General features: G+C 45.6%; 1 protein-coding gene across 1 annotated transcript in view; it reads left to right on the forward strand.

Moving 5' to 3' along the window:
- LOC139266244 (transient receptor potential cation channel subfamily V member 6-like) overlaps positions 1-19707 on the forward strand; it is an 88597-nt gene that overhangs the window by 39577 nt on the left and 29313 nt on the right. The window contains exons 7-9 of the mRNA XM_070884072.1: positions 1916-2062; positions 3107-3313; positions 4975-5061. Of these exons, the coding sequence (XP_070740173.1) occupies positions 1916-2062; positions 3107-3313; positions 4975-5061 (441 nt within the window). The remainder of the gene's footprint in view (positions 1-1915; positions 2063-3106; positions 3314-4974; positions 5062-19707) is intronic.

Here is a 19707-nt window from a genome sequence, read left to right on the forward strand (position 1 = left end):
GAGTCATCCCCGTCAACAGTACTCAAAGCAGTGTATCTGTTTTGCAGGGGGATGACTGCAGGGTTCAGGTCTCTTACTGGTACCATTGGATGGACAGTGCGATTGCCTGCCCATTACCAGCTTGATGTGCGCTATAATTGAGAACCGTCCCCAGAATGTCTCATATTCAGCGATCTGTCCCACTCTCTTTCCTGCTGTCTCTGTTCCAGTTATGTCTCTGTTACATGATCTCTCTCTCTTGGTTCTCATTCCCCTGTACTCAGTTTATGCTCCTCTCTATACTCTCTCCTGCCTTCTCTTTACCATTGCATGTTGCATTTCTCCTTTCAGCTGTTGATGCACTTCTTTTTATAATTTTTTTCCAGTTCTGACTTTCCTGCTCTTGGTTTCCCATGCTCCATTGCAGCCTAACATGCAACAACTACATCCACTCGTCCTAACAGATTCCTGCACTGCTCTCTCCCACAATATTCACAGCTGCTGGCTTTTCCTAAGCTAAGAGATGTATACAGCCCCTACTACTTGGAACCAGCATTGAAGTATCAGAACCAGACCACCTTTAGTCCCTGTGCTAAATGTTGATTTGAACTTTCTTGATTGTTTTGTGTCGTGATTGTGTTACTTAAGCAAAACAAACAGATATTACTCATAAAATGAAGGTTCTGTTCAATTTTAAATAATTATAGTTCCAAATGAGCTTTTGATCAGCAAATTGCAAGATTCTGAATCTGCAAAAATCAAAGAGGAAAAAAAAATTAAAGAGGCGATTTGAACCCTACTTGCTCAGCAGAAACCTGGCGGATGGGCAGTTAAAATTGCCTTGGCTCTTATCTGTCCGAAAACCACTATGATCGCAACATCTGCAATTTAACCTGCTATCCTGAGCAGGTAGCAACGACATGCGCCCGGAGCCAACAGGGTCTTCTTTACTGTTGTATGTTGCGGTTCTATGACATCATTGAGTCCCGACTGTAATTTTAACTCAGGCTTGAGTGAGGAATCCACTTGGAGTTAAAATCAGGGTCTAGAATTTGTATTTATAGAGTGCCTTTCGTGACCTCAGGATGTCCCAAAGTGCTTCACAGGCAATGAAGTACTGTACTTTTGAAATGTAGTCACTGTTATAATGTAAGAAATATAGCAGGACATTGTGCACAGCAATGGGATAAAGGACCCAATAATCTGTTTTCATGATATTGATTGAAGAATAAATATTGGCCAAGACACTGTTCTTTTTTGAATGATGTCAACATATCTTTTACATCTACCTGAGAGGGCTGACAGGGTGCAGGGCTTTGATTTAATATTTCATCCGAAAGACTGCATCTTTGAGAGTGCAGCTCTGAGGCATCAGCCTAGATTGTGTGCTCAAGTCTCTGAATTGGGGCTTGAACAACTGACCTTCTGCCTCAGAGGTAAAGTTGCTCCAACTGAGACAAGGCTAACACCTGAGAGACAGACATCTCAGTGGGAGCACTTACACATCTGAGGCAGAAAGTCAGTCTTATTAAGGACTGGATTTCTCTTGCACTGAACATTTTTCTTTCCAAAGAAAAGATTTGTATGCAGATGGTTAAATAGTTTTAACATCACTTTGTTTCCGTGTTCATGGGCAAAATTGTATGGTGATGTAGCAAAAGAAATGCCAATCTCACCTCGATTTTACCTGCTTCAGTTCTCCTTCTGCTGAAATGAGATCTCTCCGAGCTTCTATGCTGATGTGAGAAAGAAATACTAAACTTACTGCAAACTCAGATTTGTACTCACAGAGTGGAATTCATTACCTTTCAAAGCAAATTTCAGAGGAACACGTACATTCTAATTAAGTTTGAATCAACTCAAACCTTTCTGTAAGAAATGTACCTAATTTAGTTTAATACTCAGTTTAATACATGAATTGCTTTTTCTTCTTCAGATGTTCAACTATTTGGTGCAAAAACAAAAGAAAATATACTGGACAATGGGGACAATTTCTTACTGTGTCTATGATCTCACCAACATTGATACATGGGGTGACCAAAAATCAGTTCTGGACATCATAACAACAAGCAGGAATAGTGAGGTAACCATAAGGAGTGAACCAGCCAGCTCCTTGCTGTAATTGTCAATGATGCCATATTTCATGGGATAGTTTTACATATCTCATGATTTTGAGTTCCCTATCATGCAAATATATATTTACATTTTTAATATGTATGGACTTTAGTAAAGATTGTGGCCTTACTGGTAATGGCGCCCCACTCCAACTCTACATTCAGCAGTTCAGCCAATGAGAAGTGAGGATCACAACTGCAAGGCAACAAATCCATGATCTTTAAAATTGGTTGATTTCTTAATTGTTTTGACTTCGAGTCATGAAACTAGAAATATAGACTAGTTTCATTACAAGTATAATAAAGTGCAACATTTTATGGCTCTTCTTGGTGTTAATTCTTAACAACTCACTGCTCTTTTGAACTGAACTTTTAAGATAGTCAGCAATCAACTATGGAGAGAGGTGAGAGGCAGTTAACATGACCCAATCATGTCTATCAAAGAAACATTTTTCCTTCACAATGCTCACCACTAAATCTATTTCAAACAAAAATAAAATAACTTTAAATATCTTATGGATAGCTGTATAATATATATATATATGGCAGGAGATTTCAAGACTTCTAAGCCTGTAGATTGCTAGGAGCATTTACATTTTTTAAATAGGCTCATTCCTACCGGTGTTTGGGCTTGGAAGTTTTCCATTGAGGTCAAGCAATGGCTGTCGCTGCAGGGATCAGATGCTTGCAACACTTTAAAGGGACAGGCTGCCATACCAAAAAGGTCTGCCTCCAATGCAGATCCAGTAATAAAGCTGTGTGGATCTGCACATTGATCACTCTGCTTTTGATGTCCTGATTTGCTTTTAAAATATTTTTTACATTTTGCCTTACTTTGTAATGCTAGGCGCCTATTGTATACAGGTATTCCTAATGTCCAGCATTACCAAATTGGTAATGATGGAAAATGTGATCTATGGTGTCACCTCATTAGAAGGGGAGAAGGTTGGCTGAAAAAGAAAGAAGGCACCACGAATGAAGCTTGTTTTAATGAATTAAGCATGTTTTTATAGGTTCGCAAACTTGTTGATGCTAAACCAGTGAAGGAGTTATTGCATCAAAAGTGGAATTCGTTTGGGTACAAGTATTTCCTAATATGGATGTTCTCCTATATTATGTACATTATTATATTCACCGTCGCTAGCCTTTATCGGCCCTTGAAGCCAATTCCACCTGGGTTATCCGACAACCTCACCATAAGGACACAGAAGACTTTGGCAGTAAGACTTTGGCATTTCCTAATTTGTACATTCTCCTGTAATATATAGCATATTTATCATCTCAAGCCTACAGAGACCCTTAAAAACAATTTCTTCTAGGCTATCCAACAACCTCATCATTATGAAACACAAGACTTTAGTGCTAAGATAATGCAGGGGTACGGTACGGTACGGTAGTATAGTAGTTATTTTACTGGACTAGTGATCCAGAGACCTGGTCTAATAAATCCGGAGAAGTGAGATGAAATCCCATAAGTGTGTTACTGTTGATGAAATATTGCATAACAAATTCTCATTGCAACACTTAACAGAATGCTACAAAGATCTAATAGGCTTTCAGGACATATTGTAACTGGCAAATATTAAAGCTCATTGGATTTTTCTTCCCCATGGGATCTATAGGATAACTGTAAAATCCTGTGGACTTTTGGTAAGGCTCCTGAATAACTTAATACAAGCACCTTGGTTGATTAGTTTTACTTAAGGGCTGTTTTTTCCTCTACTATTCTGCCCCACCCCGGATCAAGTGGGATAGTGGCCGATATTTAGACAGGGAGGACTACCACCACCTCCCCACCCTGATCTACATTGTCCTCTATCCACCTAAGCAGGTAAAGTCACTGGCCACCCAACACCATCTCACTGCATGTAACGGCAAGGAGGCAGAGCTCAACACCTCGGCTGATTTCCCCGCTTTCAACCACTGACTCATGAACCCCCAATACTGCCAGGAGAAGGTTGGCAGTAATCACTGGGGCAAGAACAGAAGACCCACTGGACTCCACTTTGGAGGAAGTGGGGCCCCCATTTGTGGGTCCCTCTCTCTCCTCAACCTCACCGACAACCCAGACTCGGCCCAGTTTGAGGCCTAAACAAAAATCAAACTCTGATCTTCAGGGCACTTCTGCCTCCTTTAAATGGTCCGCTCTTCTTCAGGTGCCACATCAGAGGTCACGCTACATCCCCACTTGCATTTTCTTTCCCTGGCAATGGGGGAGTCCCTCTTGGTGGTAGGGATCTGAGCTGGAAACCCCCCCCCGCCCCCGCACCCTGCATAACCATGAACCTCGGTCCAGGAAAATGGGTAGGGTTGGGGTGACAGGTGAAAATCTAGCTCCGCCTCTCCTGGCGTAGGTTAAGCAGAATCTAGGCCAAGGTATCTGATTAGCTTCTTGCTTATATCAGACAGACATAACATTTTCATAAGCCTATCAGATCGGGTGTAATTCTTGTTAAAGTGGAAAAATATTAGTGTTATTTTAAGAATTCTGATAATTATCTAGTCGTATCATGTTTGACTTTCTCTGTAGTTGAAATTAGTTCGACATGAACAGATAGCAATGGCAGTACTGTATGTACTTGAATTTAAAGTTGTCACAAAAATCATGAAAAAGCATTTCTGAAATGGTTTTGTTTATAAAATGAAATAAATAAATGTTTCCAGATCAGTAAGTGACAGTACACAGCAGAGTGAGTTAGCATTCCCAATCGACTTGTCAGTGTTGCATTGTTCTTGAAGTGAAAGTCTATGTCTGAGTCCAAGTTTTAGAATTTTACCAATGAGCACAGTGCAGGGTCAATAGTTATTCTTCCTCTTTGTATGCGATAAATGCATTTTGTTTGTATTAATAATGATTTTTTCAATTAATTAATTATTTTAGGAATCCTATCAAACAAAGGAAGACTTCCTGAGACTTGTGGGTGAATTGATAACCATCATCGGAGCACTGGTAATCCTCATCAGTGAGGTAAGTCAGAGATCTTTGAGCTGTAAAACCTTCGGCTGAACAGTACACTTGCAGACTTCGCCATGTGCTTATGGAGGGAGCAGCACCTGGTGAAAGAAATTCTTTGATTACTCACCCTTGCTAGCTATTTGAGGAGAAACCGAGAGAAGGCAGAGCAGCAGCATTATCCAGACAATGCTCAATTATCAACATTGGATGCCAAGATTGCTATCCAAGACTGAAAATGATGCAATTTACAGAAGAGCTAATGGAGCTGAAGGTTTCCATGATCCATAAGCTGAGCTGTAGTTTTGTCATCCAAAAAACTGTTTCTTCAAGCAGCTGTAAGAATAAAGTTTAAAATGTAATTTGACGACAAGGTAGGCTTTATATATAATTAGTGAGCAACTATCCTGGAGTTCCAATGCACTGTACAATAGAATGGTGGGACGTGGCTTCACAGTTCTGAATCCTTTCACAATAAATTCCCAGTCTCAAAGCTATGTCAAAGCTTATAAAGGATTGTTAATGTGAATATTGGCACAGTTTCTGATTCTGAGCATCCATTACCAGCATTAAACATGCCTAGGCCAGATATAACATGGCCAGCTGCAGAGTTTCTGGTTGTACATTGCAGCTATCCATTGATAACCCTATACCACAATGTGTAGACTGAGTGGGGCCAAAGTTGTCCTTTCCGATAAACATAAGAATATAAGAATTTGGAACAGGAGTAGGCCATCTAGCCCCTCGAGCCTGCTCTGCCATTCAACAAGATCATGGCTGATCTGGCCGTGGACTCAGCTCCACTTACCCGCCCGCTCCCCATAACCCTTAATTCCCTTATTGGTTAAAAATCTATCTATCTGTGATTTGAATACATTCAATGAGCTAGCCTCAACTGCTTCCTTGGGCAGAGAATTCCACAGATTCACAACCCTCTGGGAGAAGAAATTCCCTCTCAACTCGGTTTTAAATTGGTTCCGCCGTATTTTGAGGCTGTGCCCCCTAGTTCTAGTCTCCCCGACCAGTGGAAACAACCTCTCTACCACTATCTTGTCTATCCCTTTCATTATTTTAAATGTTTCTGTAAGATCTCCCCTCATCCTTCTGAACTCCAATGGGTAAAGACCCAGTCTACTCAATCTATCATCATAAGGTAACCCCCTCATCTCCGGAATCAGCCTATTGAATCGTCTCTGTACCCGTTCCAAAGCTAGTATATCCTTCCTTAAGTAAGGTGACCAAAACTGCACGCAGTACTCCAGCTGCGGCTTCACCAATACCCTGTACAGTTGCAGCAGGACCTCCCCGCTTTTGTACTCCATCCCTCTCGCAATGAAGGCCAACATTGCATTCGCCTTCCTGATTACCTGCTGCACCTGCAAACGAACTTTTTGGGATTCATGCACAAGGACCGCCAGGTCCCTTTGCACCGCAGCATGTTGTAATTTTCACCATTCAAATAATATTCCCTTTTACTGTTTTTTTTCCCAAGGTGGATGACCTCACATTTTCCGACATTGTATTCCATCTGCCAAACCTCAGCCCATTCGCTTAACCTATCTAAATCTCTTTGCAGCCTCTCTGTGTCCTCTACACAACCCGCTTTCCCACTAATCTTTGTGTCATCTGCACATTTTGTTACACTACACTCTGTCCCCTCTTCCAGGTCATCTATGTATATTGTAAACAGTTGTGGTCCCAGCACCGATCTCTGTGGCACACCACTAACCACCGATTTCCAACCCGAAAAGGACCCATTTATCCCAACTCTCTGCTTTCTATTAGCCAGCCAATTCTCGATCCATGCTAATACATTTCCTCTGACTCCACGTACCTTTATCTTCTGCAGTAACCTTTTGTGTGGCATCTTATCGAATGCCTTTTAGAAATCTAAATACACCACATCCATCGGTATACCTCTATCCATCATGCTCGTTATATCCTCAAAGAATTCCAGTAAATTAGTTAAACATGATTTCCCCTTCATGAATCCATGTTGCGTCTGCTTGATTGCACTATTCCTATCTAGATGTCCCGCTATTTCTTCCTTAATGATAGCTTCAAGCATTTTCCCCACTACAGATATTAATGTAACCGGCCTATAGTTACCTGCCTTTTGTCTGCCCCCATTTTTAAACAGAGGCGTTACATTAGCTGCTTTCCAATCCACTGGTACCTCCCCAGAGTCTAGAGAATTTTGGTAGATTCCGGCTGCCTGAAAGTGGCAGCCATGAGGCGTTGTGGAATGGCCGCCGACTCGCGGCGGACTGAACGACATTCGCGGCATTTCCCTCATGGGTTCTTGCTGCGATGTTACTATGCGCCCAGCTCCCCCCACTTCCGCCCTGCTTGTGCAGTTGCGTCGTTAACCACATCATCAGAGCGTGCATCGCAGCGGTTCCGTGACAGAAGGTAAATTCACTTCAAAAAGTCTTCCGGCTGCCTGTCGGTGCCAACGACAGTTTTTTGGGTCGGTAAACAGTGCTAGCTCAAGACCGCCAGTGCCTTTAAAGGCATGTTGCGTGTAGCAGCATTCTTGTCGCCAAGACTTTTCCGGTCTTTTCAAAACGTTGCCAGTTGCCTTGTTCAGAGCAGGATTGAGTGCTCCTGGGCTCAGGTCTTCAATCTCGACAACAGAGAGGATTTTTTCAATCTTTTCACAACATTGCCAGTTGCCTTGTTCAGAGCGGGATTGAGTTCTAGTGGGCTAGGGTCTTCAATCTCGACAACAGAGAGCCGTCATTGTGGAGGCTCTGCTTGTGGATCAAACTAAATCGGGTCAGTGATGGCAGCAGAACGCCTTCTGCACATTGTGTGCGACAGGAAGGCATGCAGGAGAAGGCAGAGCTATCTCCAATGGCTCTAGAGGCAGCGGACAAGGGATCCAGCAGACATGGCTGCCAAACATGCAGAAGGCTGTGGAGATGGCGACAGAGCTCAACCCAGAGCGGTGGCCCAGGGAGGACCTGCTATCAGGAGGAGGGTCAGGAATGCTGACCACCCGCACCAGATAGTGGGCAAAATCGAGAGAAGGCAGGATTCACAGGAGGCATCAGGCTGCAGAGGGTGTGGAGCAGCAAGACCATGAGGGAGAAGGCAATGAGGCAGCTGCCATAGGTAGACACGAGCATAGGCATGGGAGGAGAAGGCCCTTTCATCCAAGGGTCGACAGACAGCAGTTCTCCTACATGGACCTGATTGATGACCAATGCCTCCAAATACTGCGATTCTGGAAGGACATTGGGAGAGAGCTGTGCTGTCTCCTGCAGCCAGACCTGCAGCCTCAAACAAGGTTGAGGACAGCTCTGACCGTCGCATCCAAGGTGACCATAGTGCTCAATTTCTATGTGACTGGATCTTTTCAAGCTGCTACAGCAGACATCTCTAACATCTCCCAGTCCGCCGCGCATATCTCCATCCATCAAGTGCCAGATGCTCTCGATAAGGGGAGGGACAACATATCCTTCCCGATGAACAGGGAGGAGCACTTGGAGCGGCAAACCGGATTCGTGCAGATTGTGGGCTTCCCCAGGAATCAGGGTGCAATAGATTGCACCCACATCGCAGTGAGGGGCCAAAAAACAATCTCGATATCTTCAGAAACTCCCTTGATGTCCAGCTGGTGCGTGACCACCACTGCAAAATCATGGCAGTTGATGCCCGAAAGTTCGAGGAGGCGGAGCGGCAGCGTGGAGAGGTCTACATAAGGCCCAACAGGTGTCGGGAGCCAGCGGGAGATCGAGGAGGCCAGCTGGTGCAGCTGCAGGGAGAGAAAGCAAAAAAGTAGAAAGAAATCGAAGGGTGATGTCACAGCCAAGGGGGAGTGATTGGGTGGTGATTGGTGAGTAGTTTTTCTTTTTCTTTATCAGTAGGTAACCTTTAGCATTGTTGTTGTTGTTGCCAAATTAAATTAATCTCAGGGTTAAGTCATGGCAGGAGAGCTCGGACACATGTCATGCGCCTCCTGCGCTATGTGGGAAGTCAGGGAAGCTTCCAGTGTCCCTGACAACTACATGTGCGGGAAGTGTATCTGGCTGCAGCACCTGACAGACCGCATTGCGGCACTGGAGCTGCGGGTGGATTTACTCTGAAGCATCCGCGATACTGAGGATGTTGTGAATAGCACGTTTAGTGAGTTGGCCACACCGCAGGTAAAGGGTACACAACCAGATAGGTGACCAACAGGAAGAGCAGTGGAAGGAAGGTAGTGCAGGGGACCCCTGTGGTCATCCCCTTGCAAAACAGATACACCGCTTTGGGTACTGCTGAGGAGGATGACTCATCAAGGGAGAGCAGCAGCAGCCAAGTTCATGGCACTGTGGGTGGCTCTGCTGCACAGGAGGGCAGGAAAAAGACTGGGAGAGTTATAGTGGTAGGGGATTCTATTGTAAGGGGAATAGATAGACATTTCTGCGGCAACAATCGAGACTTCAGAATGGTATGTTGCCTCCCTGGTGCAAGGGTCAAGGATGTCTCGGAATGGTTGCAGGACATTTTGAAGGGGGAGGGTGAACAGCCAGTTGTCATGGTGCATATAGATACCAACGATATAGGTAAAAAATGGGATGAGGTCCTACAAGACGAATTTAAAAGCTAGGAGCTAAATTAAAAAGTAGGACCTCAAAAGTAGTAATCTCAGAATTGCTACCAGTGCCACGTGCTAGTCAGAATAGGAATCGCAGGCTAGCTCAGATGAATATGTGGCTTGAGGAGTGGTGCAGAAGGGAGGGATTCAAATTCCTGTGACATTGGAATCAGTTCTGGGGGAGGAGGGACCAGTACATACCGGATGGTCAGCACCTGGGCAGGACCAGAACCAATGTCCTCGGGGGAGTGTTTGCTAATGCTGTTGGTGAGGGGTTAAACTAATATGGCAGGGGGATGGGAACCTATGCAGGGAGACAGAGGGAAGTAGAATGAGGGCAGAAGCAAAAGATAGGAAGAAGAAAAGTAAAAGTGGAGGTAGAGAAATCCAAGGCAAAAAGCAAAAAGGGTCACATTACAGCAAAATTCGAAAGGGGCAAAGTATGTTAAAAAGACAAGCCTGAAGGCTCTGTGCCTCAAAGCGAGGAGTATTCGTAATAAGGTGGACGAATTAACTGCGCAGATAGCTGTTAACGGATATGATGTAATTGGCATCACGGAGACATGGCTCCAGGGTGACCAAGGCTGGGAACTCAACATCCAGGGGTATTCAACATTCAAGAAGGATAGACAGAAAGGAAAAGGAGGTGGGGTGGCATTGCTGGTTAAAGAGGAAATTAACGCAATAGTAAGGAAGGACATTAGCTTGGATGATGTGGAATCAGTATGGGTGGAGCTACGGAATACCAAAGAGCAGAAAACGCTAGTGGGAGTTGTGTACAGACCACCAAACAGTAGTAGTGAGGTTGGGGACAGCATCAAACAAGAAATAAGGGATATGTGCAATAAAGGTACAGCAGTTATCATGGGCAACTTTAATCTACTTATTGATTGGGCTAACCAAACTGGGAGCAATGTGATGGAGGAGGATTTCCTGGAGTGTATTAGGGATAGTTTTCTTGACCAATATGTCGAGGAACCAACTAGAGGGCTGGCCATCCTAGACTGGGTGATGTGTAATGAGAAAGGACTAATTAGCAATCTTGTTGTGCGAGGCCTCTTGGGGAAGAGTGACCATAATATGGTAGAATTCTTTATTATGGTGGAGAGTGACGCAGTTAATTCACAGACTAGGTTCCAGAACTTAAGGAAAGGTAACTTCGATGGTATGAGACATGAATTGGCTAGAATAAACTGGCGAGTGATACTTTAAAGGGTTGACAGTGGATAGGCAATGACAAACATTTAAAGATCACAAGGATGAACTTCAACAATTGTACATCTTTGTCTGGAGTAAAAATAAAACGGGAAAGTTGGCTCAACCGTGGCTAACAAGGGAAATTAAGGATAGTGTTAAATCCAAGGAAGAGGCATATAAATTGGCCAGAAAAAGCAGCAAACCTGAGGACTGGGGGAATTTTATAATTCAGCAGAGGAGGACAAAGGGTTTAATTAAGTGGGGGAAAATAGATTATGAGAGGAAGCTTGCTGGGAACATAAAAACTGACTGCAAAAGCTTCTATAGATATGTGAAGAGAAAAAGATTAGTGAAGGCAAACATAGGTCCCTTGCAGTCAGATTCAGGTGAATTTATAATGGGAAACAAAGAAATGGCAGACCAATTGAACAAATACTTTGGTTCTGTCTTCACGAAGGAAGACACAAATAACTTTCCAGAAATACTAGGGGACCGAGGGTCTAGTCAGAAGGAGAGACTGAAGGAAATCCTTATTCGGCGGGAAATTGTGTTAGGGAAATTGATGGGATTGAAGGCCGATAAATCCCCGGGGCCTGATAGTCTGCATCCCAGAGTACTTAAGGAAGTGGCCCTAGAAATAGTGGATACATTGGTGATCATTTTCTAACTGTCTATCGACTCTGGATCAGTTCCTATGGACTGGAGGGTAGCGAAAGTAACACCACTTTTAAGAAAGGAGGGAGAGAGAAAACCGTTAATTATAGACCGGTTAGCCTGACATCAGTAGTGGGGAAAACGTTGGAATCAATTATTAAAGGTGAAATAGCAGCGCATTTGGAAAGCAGTGACAGGATCGGTCCAAGTCAGCATGGATTTATGAAAGGGAAATCATGCTTGACAAATCTTCTCGAGTTTTTTGAGGATGTAACTGGTAGAGTTGACAAGGGAGAACCAGTGGATGTGGTTTATTTGGACTTTCAAAAGGTCCCACACAAGAGATTGGTGTGCACAATAAAAACACATGGTAATGTACTGATGTGGATAGAGAACTGGTTGCAGAGAGTCAGGATAAACGGGTCCTTTTCAGAATGGCAGGCAATGATTCGTGGGGTGCTGCAGGGCTCAGTGCTGGGACCCCAGCTATTTACAATATACATTAATGATTTAGATGAAGGAATTGAGTGTAATATCTCCAAGTTTGAAGATGACACTAAGCTGGGTGGCGGTGTGAGCTGTGAGGAGGACGCTAAGAGGCTGCAGGGTGACTTGGACAGGTTAGCTGAGTGGGCAAATGCATGGCAGATGCAGTATCATGTGGATAAATGTGAGGTTATCCACTTTGAGGGCAAAAACACGAAGGCAGAATATTATCTGAATGGCGGCAGATTAGGAAAAGGGGAGATGCAACGAGACCTGAGTGTCATGGTTCATCAGTCATTGAAAGCTGTCATGCAGGTACAGCAGATGGTGAAGAAGGCAAATGGTATGTTGGCCTTCATAGCTAGGGGATTTGAGTATAGGAGCAGGGAGATCTTACTGCAGTTGTACAGGGCCTTAATGAGGCCTCACCTGGAATATTGTGTTCAGTTTTGGTCTTCTAATCTGAGGAAGGATGTTCTTGCGATTGAGGGAGTGCAGCGAATGTTCACCAGACTGATTCCCAGGATGGCAGGATTGGCATATGAGGAGAGACTGGATCAACTGGGCCTATATTCACTGGAGTTTAGAAGGATGAGAGGGGATCTCATAGAAACATATAAAATTCTGACAGGACGGGACAGGTTAGATGCAGGAAGAATGTTCCCGATGTTGGGGAAGTCCAGAACCAGGGGACATTGTCTAAGGATAAGCGGTAAGCCATTTAGGACTGAGCTGAGGAGAAACCTCTTCACTCAGAGAGTTGTTAACCTGTAGAATTCTCTACCGCAGAGAGTTGTTGATGCCAGTTCATTGGATATGTTCAAGAGGGAGTTAGATATGGCCTTTACGGCTAAAGGGATCAAGGGGTATGGAGAGAAAGCAGGAAAGGGGCACTGAGGTGAATGATCAGCCATGATCTTATTGAATGGTGGTGCAGGCTCGAAGGGCCAAATGGCCTACTCCTGCACCTAGTTTTTATGTTTCTGTATATCCTGGAAGCAGCCATAATGCTTTCATCCTGCGCCAGACCTGTGCCCAGCGTGTTTGCTTGGCCAAAAAGAGATTGTGGCTGGCTCCTTGGAGACAAGGGCTACCCCCTGTGCACTTGGCTGCTGACTCCCCTTCACCACCCCAGGACTGCTGTGCAGCAAGGCTACAACGATTCTTATTTAACCGCCAGGTGTATCATTGAGCAGACCATCGGAATCCTTACATAGAGGTTCCGTTACCTGGATCGCTCAGGAGGAGTGCTGCAGTACTCACCTGAGCGGCTCTCCCGATTCGTGGTCATCTGCTGCATGCGTCACAACCTGGAAATCATGAGGGGACAACCATTTGAGGACGAGGCAGCAGGACCACCTGAGGAAGAGGACCAGGAGGAGGAGGTGCAGGAACATGACGCGGAGGAGGAGGAGGAGGCGCAGGAGGAGGATCCGGATGCGGGTCGCCGGCCATGCAGGAGACGGCGTTGCCATCTCGACCCTGCAAGGGAAGTGCCGAACCGTCGCATTGCTGCTCATTTTCGATGAGTTCATGCGCACTTCACACTTCATCTTTGCATCTCCATGGCCAACCCAATGAGCCCCTTCACACATCATTGCCCACAGTGAAATGAGAGACCTGCACAAATATTGAAACACAAATTAAAGATTTATTACACAAGAAAGAAAGGTGCAAAAAAACATGCACATAATCATTTTTCACCCTTGTGCATTTCCTTATAACCCCTCTTACGCAAACCATTTCTCAAACAATGCCGCAGAGTCTCCCCTGTGGCTGCATCATGGGTCTGGGAAGGCTGATGGGTTTCAAGTGTAGAAGCTACAGATGTCCTTCTAGGACGCCCTCGACCAGCTCTGGCCTTGGAAGGGCCGGCTGCAGACTGGACTGCACCCTTCTTGGTGCATTCAGTTGGGATTGGCTGAGACGATCCTGTGCTTGGCATCCCATGATGGACTGCCAGGACTTGGCTCAGGACTGCTGTGATCCTGAGAGAACACATCAGGATCCTGGTCCGAGGAGGCAGCCCCTCACCATCCCCATCAAGCTGCTGGAGCACAGTTCGGTGGGGTGGCGCGACACTGGGAAGTCCTCCATGGACTGTGGTGGACCCAACCATGATGGCAATCGTCAGATCTCGCATGACATCTAGCTGAGAACAGACACAGTCTCGATGCCACCAGAGATGACAGCAGTAAGACGCTCCATGGCCTGTTGCCCAGAGTGCATGAAAGCATTCTGAGCTTCAAGGGCCGCAGCCATCCTCTCCAGAGCAGCACTCAGATGTTCGTTCCCTTTCGCCTGTGCTGTAATGGCAGCTGCCACATCGCCCACGACACGTGGTATCACAACTAGATCCGCACGGTCACTCAGGGAGCCCACTATCGTCTGCACACTGGCAATGATGGGCTCCATAGTGTGCACAGAGATGTCCACAATGTGGGCGGCAGACTCCTCCACGCTCCTCACCACTTGCCAGAGACTCTCGGGCACCCTTGCCTTGTCCCAAACATCTGCGAATTCATGGCCTCATGGCCTTCTTTCATAAGCCCCAACATCGATTGGCTCATCTGAGTCCTCTGCAGCAGAACTCGCGTGCGGACTCGTCTCCCCGGAGAGATGGCACCTGAGGTTGCCTTTGCCCTTGACCATGCTGCAGCCCGTTAGGCCCTGGTGCATCACCCAGTGCAGACCTCTCTGTTAATTCTAACTGTCCCGACTGCGTACTCCCAGTATCTGAGCTGGCGAGTGTGGGAAGCAGTGAAACGGTGCTGCCAGCAGTGTCCCCCTCTTCCTCGGCCTCATCGGACATGCCTGCAATAGATGGAATGGGTCTGGGGTGTTGACCTGGCTTTGGCTCCCAGTAGTCTCAAGGCTGTCGTGCTGGCTTTGGCTCATACTCTGAATCTCATCTACAATCATAAATGGCGCAAGGGGTCCTGTGAGTGTGAGGTAGAGCATTGCATCATGCAGCTAGCAACTTGCACACAATCATAAGCAAATGCGTGGTAGGCGCTGGCACTGTCAGGGTGAGATGGCATTAAAGGAAGGCCTTCTCTTACCGATGCTGCCCCCAGCGGGATCAGCATGACCGGCGGTCATGAGGAAGGCAACATGTGGGCCCACCAGCCCCTGTACCCTTCAAGTGACTGAGCTGCTGGATATCTGGCTCGCCACCAGCAATCCTCTGTTGCTCTAAACGGTTGTGAGAAACCTTCGCCTGCAAAGCAAATAAGGCTTGCTGAGTAGCAGTGTCATGAGGCCTCGGCAATGAGTGCAAGTGTGGGGCCATTACATGCAGGTGTAGCTCTGACATGAAAGGAAGCCTCCATTGCGAGAACACACTGTATATATTAGGCCTCAGCAATGAAATGGTGCTTCAGTGACTATATAGTGAAGATGGGAAATAAGAGGTGAAGGAGAGGCTCGCAGATGGAAGGCGAGGAGTTGGGGGAACATGTACTCACCTTCATCGGTTGAATTATGTCCTTGAGCCTTTTGCGGCCTTGGGTGGTGGTGCGATCATGAATGGAGGTAGCGATCTCTCTCTAGGCATTAACAAACACAGCACGAGTCGGTCTGCCTGTGTCGGGGTAAAGAACATGCCTCCTTTCCTCCACAGCTTCAATCAGGGTCTTGAGTTCCACATCAGAGGATCTGCTAGCCATCCTTGCACCTCCTGGATTCGCCATACCTTCGCAAGCAACTGCATACCCTGCCCTTTAAGAAGGCCAGGGAGCAGCTGGCTCGTTATGAATAAATTGGCACCAGCTGAATTTCATGGCCCAACTGGCCACTCCACACCCACACCGCTGTAAACAGCCCATTCCCGCCACCAATTCCGCACCGCTCCTTTTTTCGAGTAAAAATGCTGAATTTCCCTCTATGCGGCGGTAATGAGTGGCAAAAAGCAATAGGTTTGTCTTGTTTCGTGCGGTGGGCAATTTCGGCTCCACAGACTCGTATTTCTGATTGTCCCAAAAGCAGAACTTGCAGAGATTCCGCTTCACAAAGGAAGCCAATAATGAGTTGTACTCCAACATACCCTATAGTTCATCTCCACCACAGGTGCCACATTGCTAGCAGCTGTAAAAGTCACAACTCTCCTTAGCAATTATGCTACATGATCTTTTCAGGCTGCACTGTGGACATTTGTAACATTAGCCAATTCATTAAGCACAGGCACATGAAGCAAGCATCATATGCATTGTTACTAGAACAAGCCATTTCATCAACTTCCCCAAGGACAAGTACTGATGGCATGACAGGTGGAAGGGGTATCAGTGGGAGTGCATTTTGGTGGTAGTGATCATAATTCAGTTAGATTTAGCATAGTTATGGAAAGGGACAAAGAATGACTCAGAGTAAAAGCTCTCAATCGGAGAAAGGCCAATCACTGAGATGTGATTTAGCAAAAGTGGACTGGAAACAGCTACTTGAAAGTAAATCCATGTCAGAGCAGTGGAAGGCATTCAAGGAGGAGATAGTGAGTGTTCAGAGCAAATACATTCTCTTAAAGAAAAAGAGTGGGACTCCCAAATCTAGAGCCACCTGGATGTCAAGGGGAATACAGGGTAAGAGTCGGCAAAAAAGGGAAGCTTATGTCCGATTCTAAGAGCTAAATACTACAGAAAGCCTAGAGGGGTATAGAACTTGCAAGGGTGAAATTAAAAAGGAAATTTAGGAAAGCAAAGAGAGCACATGAAAAAATATTGCAAATAACATTCATAAAACCCAAAGATGTTTTATAAATACATAAATAGCAAGAGGATAAATAAAAAAAGAGTAGGGCCTATTAGAGACCAAAAAAGTAACCTATGTGTGGAGGCCTAAGACGTGGGTTTGTTTCTTAATGAATACTTTATGTCTGTCTTCACAAAAGAGAGGGACGATGCAGACATTGTAGTTAAGGAGGAGGAGGTTGAAATAGTTAATGAGATAAACAAAGTGACAATGAAGTACTATGGGTTTTAGCATCTTTGAAAATAGATAAATCACCAGACCCAGATGAAATGTATCCCAGGCTGTTACGAGAAGCAAGGGAGGAAATAGTGAAGGTTCTGAACATCATTTTCCAATCCTCTCTGGCTACAGGTGTGGCGCCGGAGGACTGGAAAACTGCTAATGCTGTACCATTGTTTAAAAAGGGAGAAAGGGATAGACCGAGTAATTACAGACCAGTCACCCAAACATGGCAGACTGGTTAGAAAAGTAAAAGCCCATTGGATCCAAGGGAAAGTGGCAAGTTGGATCCAAAATTGGCTCGGTGGCAGGAAGCAAAGTCTAATGGTCGACGGGCGTTTTTGTGACTGGAAGGCTGTTTCCAATGGGGTTCCACAGGGCTCAGTACAAGGTCCCTTACTTTTTATGGTGTATATCAATGATTTAGACTTCAATGTAGGGGCATGATTAAGAATTTTCCAGATGATACAAAAATTGGCCATGTGGTTGATAATGAAGAAGAAAGCTGTAGACTGCAGGAAGATATCAATGGACTGGTCAGGTGGACAAAAAAGTGACAAATGGAATTCAATCTGGAGAAGTGTGAGGTAATGCATTTGAGGAGGGAATACACAATAAATGGTAGGACACTAAGAAGTGTAGAGGAACAGAGAGACCTTGGAGTGCATGTCCACAGATCCCTGAAGGTTATAGGACAGGTAGTTAAGAAGGCATACTTTCCTTTATTAACCAAGGCACAGAATACAAGAACAAGGAGGTTATGCTTGAATTATATAAAACACTAGTTGGGCTGAAGTATTGAATATAGTTCTGGTCACCACATTATAGGAAAGTTGCAATTGCACTAAAGAAGGTACAGAGGAGATTTACAAGATGTTGCCAGGACTGGAGAATTTTAGCGATGAGGCTGGGGTTATTTTCTTTGGAACAGAGGAAGCTGAAGGAAGACTTAATTGAGATGTATAAAATTATGAGGGGCCTAGATCGAGTGGATAGGAAGGACCCCTATTTCCCTTAGCAAAGAGGTCAATAACCAGGGGGCATAAATTTAACGTAATTGGTAGAAGGATTAGAGGAGAGTTGGGGAGAACCTTTTTCACCCCGAGAGTCGTGGGGGTCTGGAACTCACTGCCTGAAAGGGTCATGGAGGCAGAAACTCTCATCACATTTAAAAAGTACTTGGATATGCACTTGAAGTGCTGTAACCTACAAAACTACAGACTATGGGCTAAATTATCCCCCCCAGCCCCGAGTGCCTTGCCGGTCCTGATCCCTAGCCCTGGCCGAAGGGGTTGCCAGTCTGCTCCCCCGCCAAACCCTGGCCCCGAGTGCCTTGCCGGTCCCACTCGCCCGCCCCTATCCTAGGCCCAAATGGTCTCCTCCCTCCCTCGCACCGAACTACACCCAAAAGGCTTCCCCCCACCCCTCCACCTCTCTTTCCCCCCGCCCCACCTCTCTCTCCCCTCTCTCTTACCTTTCCTGCTGCTGTCCAGGCATCTGCTGCATTTACCTGCACCGATTTCCTTACCTGTACCGATTTCTTTAACTCTCCAGAAGGTTTTTCTGCAGAGACCACATACACTGGCCTAAGCAGAAATGGAGTAACTTTCAGCTGGCCAGACTTGCCTAAATGGCCAGAATTGGCGCGGGTGGCAGGTTACGCCCCCTTTGGCTGAAAAAAAACGTACCTAAAAAAATCGTAACTAAGTTACGCTGGTGCAAATTGATTGGGGAAACTGTGGATTTTTAACTTAGGCCAAAAAAAGCAGCCTGCTCAAAATAAACGGCACAAATCACTGGGGAAAATTGAGCCCCAAGAGCTGGAAAGTGAAATTAGACTGAATTGTTCTTATTCGACCAGCATAAACACGATGGGCCAAGTGCCTTCTTCTGTGCCATAAATTTCTATGATTCTACGATTTTATGAATCATCACTAACACATGTTTCCATGATCTGTGTTATCATATACATCAATAGAAAAGGATTCCACTCCCTCACTGTTCTGACCAACAGCACTATCTCATGCAAGTCAATGTTTGCTTTCCTGGGTGCTGCCATGATGCTTTCATATTAAGGCAATCCACCATCCTAGCATTCTTTGACTCACAAAACCAGGTCCTTTGAAGGCTCCTTAGAGATCAGCCTACCCTCTACAGCTGTGGCTGATGGCAGCTGTACCAGCTGAGTGCTGCTCTAATGGATCCCATTCATCTGTAGTCAGATGGAAGACACAGTGGAATGATCTACCCTATGGAATACTGTGTACGATTGTGAATAGTATATCTGTGAAAAGATTCTAAGAGCAATGAAAATGATATTTAAGTTTCGATAAAGCTATAAATGGCTAAGGGGGAGAATTACGGCTGCTTTGTGCCTCACATTATTGGGGACAGTAACAGGGCACTAGGGGGTTTGCGACCGGGCGCGGCAAACTCAACAGTGGCCACAAACTTCCCTGCCGATTTTGCGCTGGTGCTAACATTTACCGCCTCGGTCTCTAGCACTCTGTAGATCATGGCATTCATCAAGTGCGCAGCGCCCCGTTACCACCCCGATGTGAAATTCGCTCCCGCGCACTGCTGCATTGCCAGGCATCAACAACGACAGCAACAGGAGGCTGGCCACTTGGGGAGTGAAAAGCAGTGGTGGTCAGATAAGGCAAACATTATTCTTTGCACCAGTCTGGTGCCTGCTGGAAGTTTTTGAAGCCTCATTGCTGCACGATGTCCAAGCCCTCCACTCTCTGAGAGTGATTAGGGCTGTAATGCCAGTTACG

This window comes from Pristiophorus japonicus, chromosome 6, assembly GCF_044704955.1.
Source record: "Pristiophorus japonicus isolate sPriJap1 chromosome 6, sPriJap1.hap1, whole genome shotgun sequence".
NCBI classification, from domain to species: domain Eukaryota; kingdom Metazoa; phylum Chordata; class Chondrichthyes; family Pristiophoridae; genus Pristiophorus; species Pristiophorus japonicus.